Source organism: Perca fluviatilis, chromosome 12 (genome assembly GCF_010015445.1).
Source record: "Perca fluviatilis chromosome 12, GENO_Pfluv_1.0, whole genome shotgun sequence".
NCBI lineage: Eukaryota > Metazoa > Chordata > Actinopteri > Perciformes > Percidae > Perca > Perca fluviatilis.
The window spans coordinates 18,403,279-18,422,699 of NC_053123.1; the positions used below are offsets into that span (position 1 = coordinate 18,403,279).

General features: G+C 41.7%; 1 protein-coding gene across 2 annotated transcripts in view; it reads right to left on the reverse strand.

Annotated features, from left to right (window-relative positions):
* LOC120569851 (FERM, ARHGEF and pleckstrin domain-containing protein 1-like) overlaps positions 1-15,972 on the reverse strand; it is a 66,898-nt gene extending 50,926 nt beyond the window's left edge. For both annotated transcript variants that reach the window (XM_039817990.1, XM_039817989.1), the window contains exons 1-2: positions 15,726-15,972; positions 8,293-8,499 (exon numbers count right to left, since the gene is read on the reverse strand). In XM_039817990.1, the coding sequence (XP_039673924.1) occupies positions 8,293-8,472 (180 nt within the window). In that variant the 5' untranslated portion in view covers positions 8,473-8,499; positions 15,726-15,972. The remainder of the gene's footprint in view (positions 1-8,292; positions 8,500-15,725) is intronic.
* Positions 15,973-19,421: the final 3,449 nt, after the last annotated feature.

Here is a 19,421-nt window from a genome sequence, read left to right on the forward strand (position 1 = left end):
AAATCATCCTCTTTACCCAAATCATTCAACCACCACGTCTGTCAGTTCTCCCCACTAAAGCACTGTGAGGCTGGGGAAGCAGACCGTGTCCCCACCGCAGCTCCGAGTTTAACAGGATTTAAGACTAGACGGTCTTCCTCCCTCTGAGCTCTGCCTTCATTTACAGTCAACATGTCGTGTTTGAAAATACACGACATGGAACACAAGATACTGAGAACCTTCGGTGGTCTGTAATGTGCCCAAGTTACATGTGGCTTGTATTTCAATAATGTTGACGTGTCTCACCGTGCAGAGGCAATGTTGCAGAAGATGAAAATCCGGAGTTTTTTCACATACATGTGAGCTTGAATTGCATTATTTATTGTGATGCTGCCGGTTAGCGTTCATGCCGATTATTACAAGATGACTACTTTCTGAATGAAAACACTGACACAGATTTATGGTATTAATTTTCATGTATTGTATAGTAATGACAATAGCATGAATGTCAAGTTTAATAAGCACTCTGCTCAGTAAGCGGAGCATTAGCCAATCCAATTAATTAGGTAATTGGTATTCAGACCAGTGCTGAAAATTTAGTTACATATACACCTATTATAGCTGATGCTGTGTGCATCTTAGCATTGATCCACAGGTGACAACAGAGCAGAAACATCCCAGCTCCCCTTCATTCATTTAAAGGGGTGATAGAATGATTATATAGGGTATTTCACACTGTTCCTTAAGGTCTCCTAATAGGGTATGTAACATTGGTTGGGCTGAAAATTGCTCGAATGCTATTTTATGGGTCCTTAACTACCCTGTGAAAATATATTTGGAACAAGAGCTTTTATTCCAAATATGGTATGCTCATGAATATTTAGATTAGCTGCGCGCTGATTGGTTTGAGCGAACCACATACACATCCATTGGAGACTAGACAGCAGATCTCATATTTCAGACACTGCAAAGTTATACAATGTTTGACTGATATTTCGTTATTAAATTCACTTCTGAGACTTTTTTATGTGAGAAATCAACTATATAAAGCTCAAATATGGGTCGTTTTACGAAAATGTATGGCTAATTGCAAATTTGGTAAGACGTGTCGGACTTTAGGAGCTCCACATAGTCTGACGAGAAAGCGGCAACCTCCATACCCAGTGAAAGTCACCGTTTCCTCGGTTACTGGACTACCGGGGCTAGGGGCTCCGCGGAGCTGACTGGCTGCCAGCTGCTGGCAGAACTAGAGTATATTTACAGTTTGAATGTGGTCACGCCACTTAAATAATATCTACCCCAAGATCTTATAAAGCTAAGAATGGTGTCCGATTTCAATCTAATGCATTTTTGTGAACATTTCAGAGGTCTAAGAGGAGGCTAGCTAGCTCTCATTGATAGAGCTCCATCCAGCCGCAGGCTTTATCACTGAAACTTGCGGACAAGAGGCGTTTATTTCCCCGATCGTTGTTTAAATAACTCAACACATTATAATTACACACATTATAAGATTAACTGGAACCTGTGGTAAGAGATTGCGGGCGTAACAAGCTCACTGACTGCACTCTCACTCCCACACACCGGCCATTTAGCAGGAAGAGGGGAGCTGCAGGCCCTGGAGCTCTGTCAGGGCAGCAGCGTTTGGTAGTCCATTAACCCAAAAAACGGTGACTTTGCGTGGGTATGGAGTGCCGTGGGCTGCCCGGCGTGACGGAGCTCCATCTACTTCACAGCAGGCCGGATGGCGAGGCAGCAACACAGGCAGCACCGGCCGTTGAACTCCCGACACACAGTCCGACAAAATTTGCAATTAGACATCAATTTTCGTAAAACGGCCCATATTTGACCTCTACATAGTTAATTTAGTAGTAAAATAGCAGATGAACAATACATATACAATTTCTGAGATCTGCGCGACCTATTCAGAAGACTAAGCTGACCTCAGATCAGTGGTGTAGCCTATGTAAATGTTGGGGTGTGACAAAGAGAGAGACTAGAGCTAAATGAGGAGGAGCCGCCGAGTTGACGTCAACTCGGTGGCTCGTTGAGATTTGCCCGTTTTCAGAGGCAGTTTCAAATTGTGAGATTTGCAGAGGAAAGAGGTGTCAATGGGATTTAGAGGTTCTATGTATGTCCTAGTTACCCACTAAACTGTCATTATTCAACTATGACAAGGTAAAATCTGTTTTGCATTCTATCACCCCTTTAACAACCATACTGAAGCTGTTGAAGCCCTTCATCATGGTTCTACTCAAGTCAGGACCTCATTGCCATTTAGCTGACAACAAGGCACACTTGAGCTGTTCTAATGGCTTCCCATCACAAGGAATGGGTGAAAGCATATGTGGAATAGAGATGGGAGTGGTGGGAAGATGGTAAGCCCTATGGACTGGTGTGAGAGTCGCTTACTCTGAAGCATGCAGGTCCTTTTATTTGTGACATAGCTCTCTTTAGCCTGGGTGGTCCCTGCTGCTGGTTTCCAGCTGTAAACATGCTTTAGTTATGGGAATGGGAAAATTCTTCCAAAGCATCAGATGCCATGTCTGTTGCTAAAAATAGGTTGAATGTCGCGAGTCACAGACATAGGTGATTTAATCTCATATCTCACTCAGTGCGCGCCTCTGTCTCTGCTCTTCTGTGACAAATGTTGGAATTGGTCTCGATAAACTATGGATCCAGCCATGGGGATGATGTATTGAGATCAGGGACAGCGTGGTCAGCTTCTCAGTGAAAGATTAATTACACCCTGTCACATGAACTCCATAGCTAATACGATTGTGACTCAGTTGGTCAACCTCAGACATGCTTCCTGCCAGGATGGAGAGAGGGCTTTACATTGCATATGTAGTTAGGAAGCTCCTAAAGAGTAACATAGGCTTCAATGTTTTCTAGTATCTGTAGACAAATCAGTGTTATACATTATGTAACGATGGATTATCAGAGGGCGACATTAATGGAGTACAAACACAGCTAGGAGGGGTGTCAAAAAACATCTTTATCCACCGATTTGTAATCTGAACTGATCAAAAGCTGATGCTGAGAGTATCAACATGCCCCACATACAGCTCTGATGCTCCACACCTACTACATGCTGTGAAACAAGACTGGGATTCTACCAGGGGCGGAGTGGGACCAAAATATCTACTGGGAAATTTCGTAGACCACCGTCTGTCGGGGGAGGGGCCGGGCCGCGCTGCCCGCTGGTCAAACTGTGCAGCCTCTGCTCAACCCTTACGGTGGGCCGCAGCAGCCTCTTATTTCAATACAAACACAGGCTAATCAGAAAGCACTAACGGTCACAAACATGTCTAGGATTTTCAGAAATATCGGGGGATCAGCGACCCTCCCCAAATGGCATAGCCCTGGTCGGCCTATGACGTAAAGCCATCAAACACCTTTTTTTCTTTGTCACGTTTGGAAGTCTACGTTAACAGACATTGTGTGAGTCTGATGATGGAAAGCCAAAAAAGAAAAGGGAAAGGTGGCACTGAGATGGTCAGACTCAAAAGGAAAAAAAGGGATTATGTTGCTGTGCTGTGTGTTGTTCATTCATTCACCATCCGAACATTCATTAAAGTTAGATGATCACCAAAGTTATTACAATTCATCCTGAGGGGGGCGTGAATGTCTGGACCAATCTGGACCATGACAATTTAATCAATAGTTGTTGAGTCATTTTACTTAAAACTAATGATATCAACCTCATGGTGGAGCGAGAGGAAAAGTCAGGGGATCACAAAAGTCATTCAAATCCATCCTCAGGGAACCATGAATCAAACAGTTGTTGAGATATCTTAGTTGGGACTGAAGTGGTGGACCAGCCAAGCGTGGCTAAAAATGTGTTTTACTTGTGCTTGTGTATTAATTTGCTGAAGAATTAATTGGTAATTAGGGAAGCAAAAGTTCTATACTGTATTGTAGTTTAATGAGGCTGTGCTAGGTAAAAAATCTCATATGGAAAGCAAATGAAAATGCCAAGAGATGAAGTGGTCTGTAATTAATGAATTCAAGATTTCTCTCTGCACAGTAGCCTTTAAAAAAGGGGCTGTACCATGACTGTACTGGACAAAGCAATGGCTAGAGAGGACAGACTGCAGTCCTCAGTGGGTCATTATAGTTAGAGTGGAAGAACAGAAGTAGTAGTAACATTAACATTAAGAGACAGAGTTGTGTCCGAATTTTATTTGGTGCTGGTGTCAGTATCGAATTGGAAGTGGAACATTCCATGTTAGGTTGTATTCGTTAGTATTCTAGCATAGCAGTGAAGTCTGGCTAATGGAGGCTGACTGTTTCCTTCATTCACAGGAATGAGCATGACTCTCCTTTCCCCGCTCTGCCTTCATCATCCCATCCCCCACCTCCTAACCCTTAAATCCATGCAACAATCACACAGGCAACTTCTGCAGAGCCTCTACCAGCCATCAGCAAACATAAGCGTCAAAACATTAGTACAGACAGAGTCAGTGTATGTTAGCCTGAGGACTGCAAGACAGACTGAGGGCTACAGTCTGGATTTCCTGCTCTACTGAACTCTGCATAAGCAAAATGGACTGAGGCAAGATGCCCATTTTAATTAGAAAATAATTCCATAAAAATCCACAGCGAAAAAAGTGCAACCGTACCACTATTTTGGTTCAAATGTTCTTATTAATCAATGCCAGTCGACTGTTGAGGTTTGTTCAGCCAAACATCATCAGAATCAACACGAGTGTGTTCACAGCCAGAGTGCTAAGTAGGCCACAGCATGGTATGTGACCCACGAGATGGCTCAGTGGCCCCTTTTTGTTTCTCAATCATCTGATATTCTGCCCGCTGAGGTGGAAACTTACCCCTCTGAACCAGAGGAGCAGGAACTGATGCCTTCGGTATCAGTTCCATGGTAAAGTTAGACGTCTTGTTTTCTTAAAGAGACATATGAAAAAAGATTCCTACCTTGAGTCACTCTGACTACAAAATCAGTTAAGATGAACTGCCTCTTCTCGACCTGTATGTTCCTGCTGCGAAATAAAAGGACTAGATAATTGCTTGACAAATGCGGATTCTAGACCATGCAGTTATCTCACTTCACTGCTGCAGGGGAGAGATTAATATCAGCAGGATCGGTCTTCTGTACACGCATGTACGTATGTCTTCTGTATCCTCCATCTCAGTGGGACTAAAAAAAAGCTGGGATTTTTGGAATGTAGCTGATGCTAAAATTAAGCAACTCACTCCGAGCATACAAACATCCTTGCCAGATCAAATTTTTAAGAGGCATCTATGCACTCAAAGGGGACTTATCTTCATTAACCTGACACATATAACGTACCCCTTTTGTCCTTAGAAGCAACACTGAACTTAATGTGAAAACCTTTCGAACCAAAAACCAGTTGTGCATCATTTTTATTTTTATTTTTTGAGATAACAGATCTTTCCACCCTGAATGTGAGCTGATGACTGAAAAAAAAGGAACTCCTTGCACACCTCTAGGCAAACACAATATCAAGCCAACTGAGATTTTTATCTCAAGTGCTGACTTGAGATAGAGGACATAATGCATGTTAAATGGAGCATGAATAAAGCTTTCTGTTAGCGGGGGCCTTTGGTAACCGTCTTCTCAGCAGCATCTTCAGCTTGTTTCTGCCCGGCATGTCTGCTGCAGTGACAAATGCTGTTTCTAGCTCACCATCACTACACCTCAACTACATGATCATGGGCTGCCTCGTCCACACAAGAAGGCCAACTTATTGGAAGAGCCAGAGCTATGTATGCATTACCACTGCTATGCAGCCTTCGTCCAAACACCCAACAGGAATCTCACTGTAGCGCTTTTTTTTAATTCTTGGGACAGTGCGGTTGTTTCTTCATCTCTGTATTAAAACTGTATGAAACCTGACAGCAAGTGGAAACAAGAAGATACAGACAGAGAATAAGACAGATTAAACCAAAGCTGCCATATATACAAATATGACATGTGTCATGTCAAAAAAATACAAAGCATCAGTGTGTGTATTCTTTGGAGGGTGGAGCAATCTTAAACAGTCAGACTTCATAAAAATCTATTGTATGCTAACAAAACTCTGAGGTTGATTTCTCCTTAGAGAGAAGAGTTTTACTGCAGGTTGTACAGACTACGAGCCTTGAAGCAGGCTGAAACAAAGCCCTTCCTCACCTGCTCTCCCTTGTATCAGATGTAGGCATTATTGGCTGGATGATATTTAATTCTGAAAGACCAGTATTGGCAAACTGATTGTTCTAACCTGAGAAAAGACAAAGTGGATGTAGCACATTCGCTTGCCATCTTAAAACAGTATACTAGTTAAAACATCAAGAATCTTGTCTTGTAAAACAAAAACTAACAATGTTTGGATGCCTAACTTAACCAAAAGTACATATGTGGGTTAAATGAGGGCAATCAAACGGGACCTCACTGTGAGAATCTAGTGAGCCTTAAGTATTAAGTACAACACATGATACCACTAGAAAGATTAGCAGTCATGCACAGGGAGCTCCGCCGCCCGCTTTAGGAGCAACATTTACCCATACTGCCTTGGGAAACCGCCAGAAGGACACAGACACCCTGCACAATCACAAACTGTCAGTAAAGCTCAGCAGCTGTAGTGCTGAGCCCCATTCATACACATTAAACGGGTCCTCTGTTGCTGCTGCTGCTGCTGCTGCTAGTGTCTCTGATTCCCTCCATCACCACTTTTCACTTCCCTCTATCTTTTCATCTCGGTCTTCTCTTCCAGGCAGGAACGACTGTGGTCACAGAATGTGGGTTGTTCTTCTATTCTAAGAAAAATAACAGCCTTTTCACTTACTCCACCCTATGTTTCTGCCATTTAATCAAGGTCCGAGGACACCTTTCCAAAACAGCACAAGTTCAGAGGAATGCTGGGGGAAAGAGTGTGTATGTCATCATCTTTTCATCGCCTTCAAGGATAATGCTGCCATTATTCTATATTTTTCTTTCCGTGTACAAATCCCACAAAAACACCAAAACCAACATTAGTCTGTCTCTCAATATGTTCTGACTTACCAAACTACCCTGTCTATGGCAGCCCAAGCCCATTGGTTCCTAATGAAGACGTAAATCATTTTTACATGGGTTACAAACATATAGTTTGATTTTAAAACATAAGGCTCAGTATTTTCCTTAAACAGCTGGGCACTGTAGTTTTTAGCAAACGTTACATTAACAGGAGTAAATGCTGTATTTGTTGGGGACAATTTTAACCGTGGACCATGTTTACGGCAGTGTGACTAAGTCAAAATAAACTACAGCACCTATGTTCATCATAATAAAGGAACATATCATTCAGTGCAACTGTGTGGCTCATTTATGTGGCTTATCATTTTGTTTAATACACTTCGGACAACAATGGAGCTCAGAGGAATATGCTATATAAATAAAATAAAATAACTGTTAAATTCACTGCTAGTTTTGATATTTCCATGGGATTTGTTGACAATAAGAAAGATACAGAATATCGACAGCCTTACGCTTTAACAGTGTAAAGAATAACACATATATTCAATCATTTTGATTGAAGTTTCTAGTTGCAGTATCTGCAAATGATCTGCTTCATGTCTACACATTCAGTTCGTAGAGCTTTAAAATTACTTTATTTTGCAATGAAAGCATTATTAGCTTATAATGAGACATTCACAATTAGTACCTAATTTCAGCTCAACTACAACTACATAATCTGTGCAAATGGCTTAGACTTGAAAGTCTAAAAGCAGATCTCTGTGATGAGAAAGCTAATCCTTTGAATCCTGAAATCATGAATGGAATTCAAATGGAAGCTCTTCTCATTCAAAGACATAAAAAAAGTATTGTTGTCTCTTTTGTGCACCTGCCTGCTTTCATTACACTAACTAAAGAAAGCAAGAGGATTCTCACACGTCATCAACGCACACATGTGGGACAGAACTGTGAAATATAATGGTGTCCATGGTTTCCAAAGAATGTCCTGACAGATTGTCAGGAGGACACAGTTGGGGCGGGTGTAGTAATAGATGACAGCTGTACAGCAGGTTTGAGACAGTTTTGGAGATTAGAAAGTGAAGAAATACCACCAAAATCTACTGGAAGAACCCTGACATAATAAAACGACCCCTCCAGTTTCTTCCAGGCATTCAACATCATGCAGTTGCCATGCCAACCTGTTTCCAGACTGCTGCTGCTATGACGAAAACGGGAAATGCTTCTTGGCTACTGTGCAATAATTAGGAGTCCCAATCCAACATTAGTATTCCCATCAAGAAATGATGGAAATACTAATGTTGGGAATACATTTTCTGAGCGAAACGGCTTTTACAACTCACCGAGATGTCAAAGAGCTCCTCTGTGTCGTCCAACATGCGGACCCTGATGGTGACATGTCGTCCAGGGGGCATGGCCGGGGGTTTGTGGCCTGGGTCCAGCGTACTGATGCCAAGAGTCTCCGGGGCTCCAAGACGTTGCGCTGCTCCAGAGGCCATTGGCTCTGGGTCTAGCTCTGCCATGATGCACTGTAATGCTCACTGTCCAGCCTGCACAGAGAGAAAAGTCAGGCAAAAACATGTACATGCAGTCAGTCACCTGCAGCTGTATTCCATACAGCATAAACATAAAATAATGCAATTTAGCAATTACATTTTTTTATCGGAGTTGTGAGAAGCATAAGTAGTGCAAGAGGTAAAATGCAATGAAAGCATCAGAGCCCAGAGGACAGGCTGCACAACCTTCAGTGTCACACTAACACAGTAATTGCAAATGCAGTATTTGCACTCGCCACTAATGGCTGATAATTGTTGCCTGTGGGAGAACCAATTACTGTAAAAAAAAAAAGAGATCCAAGCATGTTCTTGATTTCAAAGCACAAATCAAGAATCCCTAATTTGATGTGACAAAACGAATCACGAGGCTACAGTGTAAAACCAAAGAGTCAATACAATGACAATTGATTGGGGAAGTCGTAAAAGCAAGGCATTAAGGCCTTGCTTTTACGACATATAAAGTTAGTTGGGTTTTAATTGGTCACAAGGGCATCAAGGCAAATACGTGAGGACACTGTAGGAGATGTGAACTAAACGAGCAGCAAATCTGAGAGCAAAGGGTAAAAAAACTGTAGAAGAGGACCACTTCCCTGCCACATCCAGCAATGGAGGGTCCCGTCTGATATTCAAATCAAAGTGGAGGTGCAGAATCTGGAATAACGGGCAGTGTGACTCTGTGTACGTCCCATGTGGAGGGTTGTGTTTGGACAAAGTCATGGACTCATTCACTCTGGGTTGACACTTGAGCAGGCTGCTATCCACCACTCATGTATCCGCAGCCAGATCCCAGAGGGCCTGCTGTCCTGCTTAATTCTCTCTTCATTGCACATTCCAGCAGGCTGATATCATCCTGAGACCTCACCAAGTGCTTCAACAGAATACAGAGGCCATTGGGCAGTTGTTCAGCCGCCGCAGAGGTGAATGACTGCTGCCAAGTTTAAGCTGAAAGCTGAATAAGGCATTTCAAAAGGAGTGGATAATGTAATCCAGCAGAGTGCATTGGAGAAAATAGGCCAAGGACAGTGGATACACTAAATTCTGTCTGACGATAGTCTGCCTGATGCTTCGGAGAAGCATATAGGAAGTTTCCATTCAAACACTGCAGACTGTAGTTGGAGTGGATTTAATGAATCAAGTAAGATGCCACAAGGCTGACAAGTATGGGCTGCAACTAACGATTGTTTTAATTATTGTTTAAATTGTCATTTATTTTTGTAATTGACAGATTAATCTAGTCTTTAATTATTAATTGTGAAACATTACCGTAAAAAATTCCCAAAGCCCCAGCAGACGTCTTTAAATTGCTTGTCTTGTCTGACCAACAGTCCAAAACACAAAGATATTCCATTTTCAGTGATATAAAACAGGGAAAGCAGAAAATCTTCACACAGCGAATGCCTGGCATTTTTGCTTGGTGAAACGACTAATCGATTATCAACATTTCATGCCAATCAATTTTCTGTCGATCAACTAATCAATAAACTGACTGATCATTGCAGCACTACCAGTGGTGGAATGTAACTAAGTACATTTACTTCAGTACGGTACTTAAGTACAAATCTGAGGTACTTGTACTTTGCTTGACTCTTTTCTTTTCATGCCACTTTCTACTTCTACTTCACTACATTTCAGAGGGAAATATTGTACTTTTTACTCTACTACATTAATCAGACAGCTTTAGTTACTAGTTATTTTACAAATTAAGATGTTTGCACACAAAACATATGTAGTTTATAAAATACAATGTATTATAAATAAACTACCCAACACATAACGGCCTACAAAATAGCTGAAATGATTAGCCAATTAAAGACTAAAGAAGAACTGTTTTGATCATTTCCAGTTTCTAAAATGTGAGGATTATTTTACTTTTAATACTTTAAGTACATTTTCCTGATGATACTTACATACTTTTACTTAAAGCAATACGCCACCGTTTGTTGAAATAGGGCTTATCACGGTCTACCCTGGCTGTAGATAGGTGGGCCAACGCATTTTTTGTCTCAGTGCAAGTAATTAGGTTGTTTTTTTGTCTTTTGTTGGCTCACTTTTACTCACAACATGCTAACCGGCAACATAGGATTCCATTCACTACGCTAAGCTAACTAGCAGCGGCGCTGCCGGTGTTGCACCGGACTATAACAATGCATGCACAAAAAATGCATTGGCCCACCTATCTACAGCTAGGGGAGACCGTGATAAGCCCTATTTCAACAAACGGTGGCGTATCCCTTTAAGTAACATTTTCAATGCAGTATTTTTACTTGCAAGAGTATTTTTACAGTGTGGTATTAGTACTTTTACTTAAAGAATCTAAATACTTCTTGAGCACTACTGACTAACTTGTGTTGCGATAGCTGGTTCGCTAACGCTAACGCTAACCAATCTCCTATCAAGTCCTAATCTGCTCTTGGTTTTTTTAGTTTTTTTTTTAAGATCAACTTTTTATTATTTTTTCGAACATACAGAACAGAACAGACAAATACAACTGAACAAGAACAACAACCCTCTCCCACCCCCCACCCTCTGCGGTCTTGAGAAAACAAAAACAAACAAATAAAAATAAAAAACAAATCACACCTTGCCTAGTCGCTCTCCTCTAATTCTTGTGATGCTGAGGTCATTAGGACCGATACCTGTGCTGCTGCGTTTTTCCATAGGTCTATAGTCGATGACCTGGCTTTGTTAATCCTTGCTGTAGAGAGCTCAAGCATAACTATATCCAGAAAGTACGCCAACCACTGTTTTACACAAAGCGTGTGTGGAGGGGGGCGGGGGGGAGCCAGCGCTGAGCTATCATTTTTTTGGTCGCAGTTGATCCGGCTAGCCAAATTTACTTCTGTCTCCCAAGTAGGTGTAATTTAGAGTCATCATTAAGTAACAAAACAATTGTGTCAGTAGGAATTCGACATCCTATCACATCAGATATTATTGATGTTGTTTTGTTCCAAAACTCATGCACCTGTTCACACTCAAAGACCATGTGCAGGAAAGTTCCAGTTTGTTCAGGTTGACAGAACGTACAGTAGGGAGTAGGAATGGCTTTAGAGATGTATCTCTTCTGAGGCGTCCAATACGTCCTATGTCATATATTGAAGTGGATCTGCTGGTGATTTGGGTTCTTGGAACAGTGGGAAATGTTGTCCCAAACGGTCTCCCAATTAATTACGTTCCCCTCCGAGCTCAGCTCTCGCTCCCATTTCTTTACTATTGGGAGTTCTCCTACGGATACTTGCATCAGTTTAGCATAAATCTCGGACACTAATCCTCTCACAAGAAAATCAACAAGCCATTTAATGTCTGGGTGCATCTCAAGACTGTTCCCCCATGGTACTCCATAACATTTTAGGGCTGATCTTAAATGAAGATGAAGGAAGGAGGATGTCCTAGAGATCCCAAAGCTAGCTCTCAGGTCTTTAAAACTTAACATATCTTCATCACTGAATAACTGATCTAAAAGTATAAATACTTCTGTCACTCCACTGGTTATAAACAAAAGGTTTGTTACCAGACATTAAGTGTATGTTATGCCAAATTGGCGTGTTCAAATGCCACTTATTGGTGTAGCGTAGTTGCTCCTCCACCTGTTTAAAGTTGGTCAATGTGTTGGTGATAATAGGGCCATAGGCTAGCATACACTTTTTTGGACACACACCTGTGAAGGCAAGGTCTAGCAGTCTTAGACTTCCAGTGAGGTTTTGCTCTTTTTCTCTCCATGAGACTGTAGATGAGGGGTCCATCCACACTCTGAGGGCCCGTAGCTGAAAGGCTCTGTGGTACACTATAAGGTTAGGGAGGGCCAGGCCTCCCATGTTTGCAGTATGTTGCAGGGTAGAGTATTTTAGCCTGGGTTGTTTATTATTCCAAATATACTGCCGAATTACGGTATCAAGTTTCTTCCAGAAATGTATTGGTGGGGGTAAGGGGATCATTGTACTTAAGTAATGAGGAACTATGTTCATTTTAACCACAGCAATCCTGGACAGTAGCGATGCCAGCAGCGCAGACCAATTGGCTAGATCCCTTTGAAGACTACTTAGTATAGATTCATTATTGTCCTGGACAACTCGCTGTAGCGATGTGTGAATGGTGATGCCCAAATATGTAATTTTGCTTTGGGTTGGTATTGTGTCACTAATAGCTGATGTCACCTGTCTGTTTTTCAACAAAAGAAGATTAGAATTATTCCAATTGATTTTATAGCCGGAGATTGAGCCAAATTTGTTAAAGATCTCAAAGGAACACGCCGACTTATTGGGAATTGGCTTATTCACCGTAACCCCCAGAGTTAGAAAAGTTGATACATACCCTTCTCATCTCCGTGCGTGCTGTAAGGCTGTCTGACGGCTCCAGTGGCATCAGCCCATCACAGAACAGGCAGGTGAATGGTTCCAGTAATCCTACTGCTCCGAATAAGTGACAAAAATAACGCCAACATGTACCTATTCACATGTTGTGATTTGTAGAGTCACAGCATGTACAAAAAACAACGTAACATGAGACACAGCCATAAACAAACCGGGAACTATATTCTCAGGCGGAAGAATACAGTACTAGGGCGGAGTGATATGCTCACAGCAAGCCTGTCTGAGAATATAGTTCCCGGTTTGTTTACGTATAGAAGACGGCTGTGTCTCATGTTACGTTGTTTTTTGTACATGCTGTGACTCTACAAATCACATGTAAACAGGAACATGTTGGCGTTATTTTGTCACTTTTGTCACAATTGGGAGCAGTAGGCTAGTTGGAACCAGTTACCTGCAGGATCTGTGCTGGGCTAAGCTAATGCTGGAGCCGTCAGACAGCGTTACAGAACGCACAGAGATGAGAAGGGTATGTATCGACTTGTCTTACTCTGGGAGTTACGGTGAATAAGCTAAATTCCCAATAAGTCGGCGTGTTCCTTTAAGAATTTTCCTGTCCTCAAGGTCAGATATGTACAGCAAAATATAATCTGCAAATAACGATATTATTTGCGAGTTGTTATTGGATTTAATCTGGACATTACACATTTTATTTTGCCTTATGGCCGGGGCTAATGGTCTGCTCTTGCTTTTTTATATTAGTAAGGAGCAATTAGTTGTTAAACTAAACATCATGTGTAATCGATCTAATCTTTACACATTTGAATGACATGGAATGCTTCTCACTTTCCTTATTTGATAGCTCCCTGCTCCTCCTCTGCTGAACCGGAAGGAGGTGAGCATCGAGGAGGGATCAGCGAGGAGCTATGAGCGAGGATACACCAGAGCAGCCTTCCCAGAAGCTGTGCAGCTGACAGGGTTGCTAACTTCACCCATACAGCTGACAAATTCATGTGACACTTTAGAGGAAAGGACGTCTCATCCCTCTAAAACACATTTCCTCATTTCCTCTCTCCTCCCATAATTTCCTCAAGGCTCTCCCGTGCTTCCTCGGTGGGACGGACTAAGACAGGAGGAAGGGAGGCAAGTGGAGGAGCCAGGGATGCAATTGAAGAACCTGGGATGCAGCCATGTTGATTGAGTTTCAGTTCTTCCCTGTGAATGTATTCATAACTTTGGTTACTTATAGCTTAAAGCTAGAAATAAGAGATTTAAAATGATTTGGATTCCATAAGCAGATTCAGGTTTATTAAAAAGCCAATGAACCCCAACCACAAGGGCCAATGTGTTCACAGAGCATGTTCTCATCATGTGCACCTGTCTGTACACTCATCAGCAGACTTACTTCCACTCCCTTGGGCTGATGGAAACCAGACCAAATGCTGTCACCGGGAGCATGAATGGAAACAGGCTTTTTTTTTTTTTTTTTTCCAATTCGAGCCCAGTTATTTATGACATTTAATCCTCACACAGTCATCACTCAGTGGCCCTTGCCTTGATTGTTAGCAAGTGTGTCATGCTAAGTCTGTAAATTAATGTCTTATATGACCTGCACATGCATGCCACGTAACCAGACACTCCTCAAACAAAGCACCAGTGAAACAGAAGAGAGTGAAAGAGTAGACAGTGATTATTTCAGCCAACACGTACGGTCCTCCCCTGCACCAGGGATCATTTATCAACCAGCCATGAGCCTAGGTTTGTGTGTTCCTCTGAATGGGTAACTCAGGTCCAAACAAACACATAAAACAGTCACCAGTTGTACAGCTGGCACATTGCCACAGTGTGACATAAAGCATAGTAGTTGCCCAGTATACAGTCCCAGAGGGAGGGTCATTTACAGACCCCTGAGTGTTTCTAACCCTGCCTTTGAACTTGTTTGCTTGAAATTCCCCACAAGTGTGTAACATAGAGCTGTGACTGCTGGCACATAGAGTCTCCAGGGTTGTAACAGTGGCTCCTCTGTGTGCAAGGGCACACCAGGGGGGGGGGGTCCAACACTGCACAGCTGGAATCTTTTAGTGACAGCTGAATGGCCAGAGGCCGGGGCTGATACAGCCAGCTGTCTACCTGGGGGAAGCTCCACAACCAAAAAAGAGCTCAATTTACTCTGTGTTCTGCAACAGTCACTGATACCTGGGTGTGGCTGGCATTGCATGAATCACAATTAAGTTCCCACTGTGTTATTGGCAAAGTTACATGGGTTAGTTAAGTGAAAAGAATGACAACCAACTGCCGGATACATGCATGTTGTAACCAGAGCTCGGCTGCCATTTAAGCCTCTCTTAAAAACAGCCTACATTGTAATTGAGAACATTACATGGTGAAGTCCAACACTGAGTGAGGTTTTTCCCACCTCACACAGTCTGGTAGTGTCTTCACACCATTAATGTAGGTTAATAGAGCAGGCTGCCGTAATCCTCAAGACATTATCAGCCAGTACAGTAGATGTGACATTAATACACCGCCTGGACTCACCTAGACACCTTCTGGAAACTAAGTGACAGTAAAAGAAATTGCACAGCTCCTGATCATTTAAATGTCACACAGAGGCATGAAGCATTACAGCTACGAAACATCAGAGACTGCGTCGTCTGCACACATCCATACATCTAAGGTGGGATCCTATATGTGCAATGCAACCTACACTGGAGGACAAATAGGACAGTTCACAGGCTGCAAATGCAGATTTTGTACACACAAGTGATAGTTATTTATTGCCTCCCTCGAAATCCACAGGATCATAAAACAACACGGCAAAGATACTCCCAGGACTTAACCCTAATCTCCTCAAACAAGTTGAATCACTTCCTTTAAGAGCACACAGGGTGAGGACTTGGGATGCACGATTCTTACCCCTTCTCTTGAAAAGCAGGCTTGTCCACACACGTATGTATTTCCTAAGGAGATATTACATCCACGCCCAGCGGTAGTGACTTAAAAAAAAAAGAAGAAGCAGCCCGGTTAAGTTTTTAGATGTTGCTCGGACCGGAGAAGAGGCTTTCTGCTGTCGCCATGGCGGACGACTGAGTGAGTGAGCCGGGGCAAGACGGGATTACATTGAACCGAGCGGCGGATCCACTCCCGATGCCTTCCACTCAGACAATGAGGGAGGCGCAGCACCTCCACCTTCTAAGCAGCACCGTGACACAGAAGAACGGCACCACCATCTAGTGGTGTCAACTGGAACAATCCATATTCAGATATAATACAACAGATTTAGTTTTGGACCGGATGGGGGATCCACCCCCAGGTTGGGAATCACTGTTAAAAAAGCGACAATAATCCTTTAAGTATTTCACCCAATAGGGAATTATATCGACTTTTTGGCAATTTTGTTTTATACTTTGTTCAAAATGTATATTCTGGCTTATTAAACGTAATCAAATGAAAATAAATAAAATAAAATATATAGTTCCTAGCCTATTCATACTACAGCCATACTGAGTGACTGACAAAACCTTTAACTATTATGTTGCATATATATATATATATATATATATATATATATATATATATATATATATATATATATATATATATATATATATATATACACACACATACACACACACACACACACACACACACACACACACACACACACACACACACACACACACACACACACACACACACACACACACACACACACACACACACACACACACACACATACAGTATACTATACCTATAGGATTATTAGGAACATCATACTAATACCGTGTTTGACCCTATCCTATTAATATGGGCCAATATTTCTAGAGAATGCTTCCAGCACCTTGTTGAATCAATGGCACAAAGAATTAAGGCAGTTCTGAAGGCGAAAGGGATCCTCCACACCATTACACCCCCACCACCACCAGCCTGCCCAGTGGTAACAAGGCATGACGGATCCATTCTCACATTTTTACAGTCTTCAACTGTCCAATTTTGGTGCGCTCGTGCAAATTGTAGCCTCATTTTCCTATTTTTAGTGGAGATGAGTGGTACCCGGTGGGGTCTTCTGCTGGTGTAGCCCATCCGCCTCAAGGTTTTTCGTGTTGTGGCTTCACAAATGCTTTGCTGCATACCTCGGTTGTAACAAGTGATTATTTCAGTCAAAGTTGATCTTCTATCAGCTGGAATCAGTCGGCCCATTCTCCTCTGACCTCTAGCATCAACAAGATATTTTCGCCCCCCAGGACTGCCGCATACTGGATGTTTTTCCTTTTACAGACCATTCTTTGTAAACCCTAGAAATGGTTGTGGGTGAAAATCCAAGTAACTGAGCAGATTGTGAAATACTCAGACCAGCCCGTCTGGCACCAACAACCATGCCACGCTAAAAGTTGCTTAGATCACCTTTCTTTCACATTCTGACATTCGGTTTGGAGTTCAGGAGATTATCTAGACCTGGACCACACCCATAAATGCATTGAAGCAGCTGTCATGTGATTGGTTGATTAGATAATTTCGTTAACGTGAAATGTAACAGGTGTTCCTAATAATCCTTTAGGTGAGTGTATATATATATATATATATATATATATGTCCCAGCCTTTAATCAAAGCTATATGATGTTTATACACTGAGTGATATATCCATATCCTTTATTTATTTATTTATTTTAAGCTGTATCATTTTATCAAATGGAAATGTTCTAGATGTCTTGTGCATAGTTTTATACACATTAGCCAAAAATAAACATCCTGACAAATTTGATATTTTTTGGAAATGTTGGAATAAAAAATTATGTGGGTTTTGCATGAGTTTTTAATAACTGACCCAATAAAAGAATCAGTGGGGTTTATGAGGCTAATTTTATATGCTCTATATAAGTGTTTATTTAACTATTTATTCTGGCACAACAGTGTAGTTCAGAATTAATTTCAGTTTCCCAGTATAAACAGTAGAAGTCAGTATGTGAGTCAAGATCCTAAACAATCATGGCAAATAAATACAGGAATGTAACAAAGGAATGCAGAGTCTCATACTAATGTATACATACACGGAAAAGCAGATATATATACTCAAACAAGTACCTGTGTGGAATAAAACAGACACTGTCATATTTATATTAAGGAAGTGGGAGTGGGTGGGTAATACCCTTTAGTCTGTCCCCTCCTGGTTGTGTGTACTGTATGTGTGGCCTGTTCATTGTCAGTATAGTAAGAAAGGGTCAGCCACACAACAGCATCCACTGGAGCTGCCAGACTGGCAAACAAAACATATTTACATTACACTGGTGTGATACTGCCTATTTTTACTCTAGGCACCGATGCATGAAATTTGGCATGAAACATGGAAAGGATGGCACACCGAGTCTTTTAGTCTTCTTTGTTTTGCTCTTGGACGCTTTTGAAAAAAACAGCTGAAAGACACTCTTTTCTTTTGCAGTTTGCAATACTATGAGTTAGCAAAAAAATTCATAAAAAAAAAAACACAAAGTCTGACTTGCCCTCTGATGCTTGTTGGTGACCTATAAAACCACCCAAGACCATGCACTTTGTGGTCATTTTCTGTCTCTTTGTGATAGTTTTGTGTATCTTTGTGGTCATTTAGTGTTTTATTTGTGGTAGTTTTGGGTGTTCTTTGGAGACACTTCATGGAGGTTCTGGTCCAGGGGCCGTAGGCCGGTACCCAGTAGGCCCAGTTCAGTAATCCATCCATGATACTAACAAGCCGACTAGCTATCCCCAGCCCTGGATGAATCAATCAATCTTTGAAAAGACTATTGTATACATTATATAATTATCAAGTTGTAGGGCCTTTGCCCCCCTATTGCTAAGTGTTAAGTGTGCTTCTCCTGCTCTTTTTTATGGATAGTGGCCTGGGGCTTTGGCTGGGGCCGGTGCCTCCACATCGCCCACTCCTTCATGTATGTAGCTGCGTACAGGGACAGGGATAAAAGACAAGCAGAGCTTTGGAAAGCTCAAACTGGGATTTTTTTCTTTCTTGTCTCTATTTCATGTCTGCTGCTCGCCCACCTTCTCACTGGCAGGAAGAGAAGTCTCCTACGCCTTGGTGGTGTGGGACTGAAGATGGAGAAATCACACTCAGTGTCTTGGCAGCATCAGAGGACCCCTGGAGGCCCTGATTTGGAACTGAGGCAAAGATGAACATTTCAGCAAGAGCGTGAAAATGAGTGTTCCAGCAAGAAAGAGAAAACAGGCAAGATACAATGCTGTTTTGGATTAGTTATGTAAGCAATTAAAGTTGTGCCATGTTCACAGTGATCTCAGTTATGTAATAGTAAATAGAATCACGAGTCAACTTCACACTGATCACCATAGGGCGAAGAAACACTACACATATAATTATTATATTCATAGAGTGCTATTTATTTATACTATATTATATGATTTCCATTCAGATCACTGTACATTTATATATTAACTCTAGAGCTCATTAATTAATATCAGCAAGAAAGGTTCATAAAGGTTTTAGGTTCATAATTATATTTTGAGGTTGTACCAGAACAAAAGTATGGTGTTTTTTGATAATTAAACCATGTAAACCTAGGTTTAATTATCAAAAAAACACCATATTTTTGTTGTACTGCACATTGCT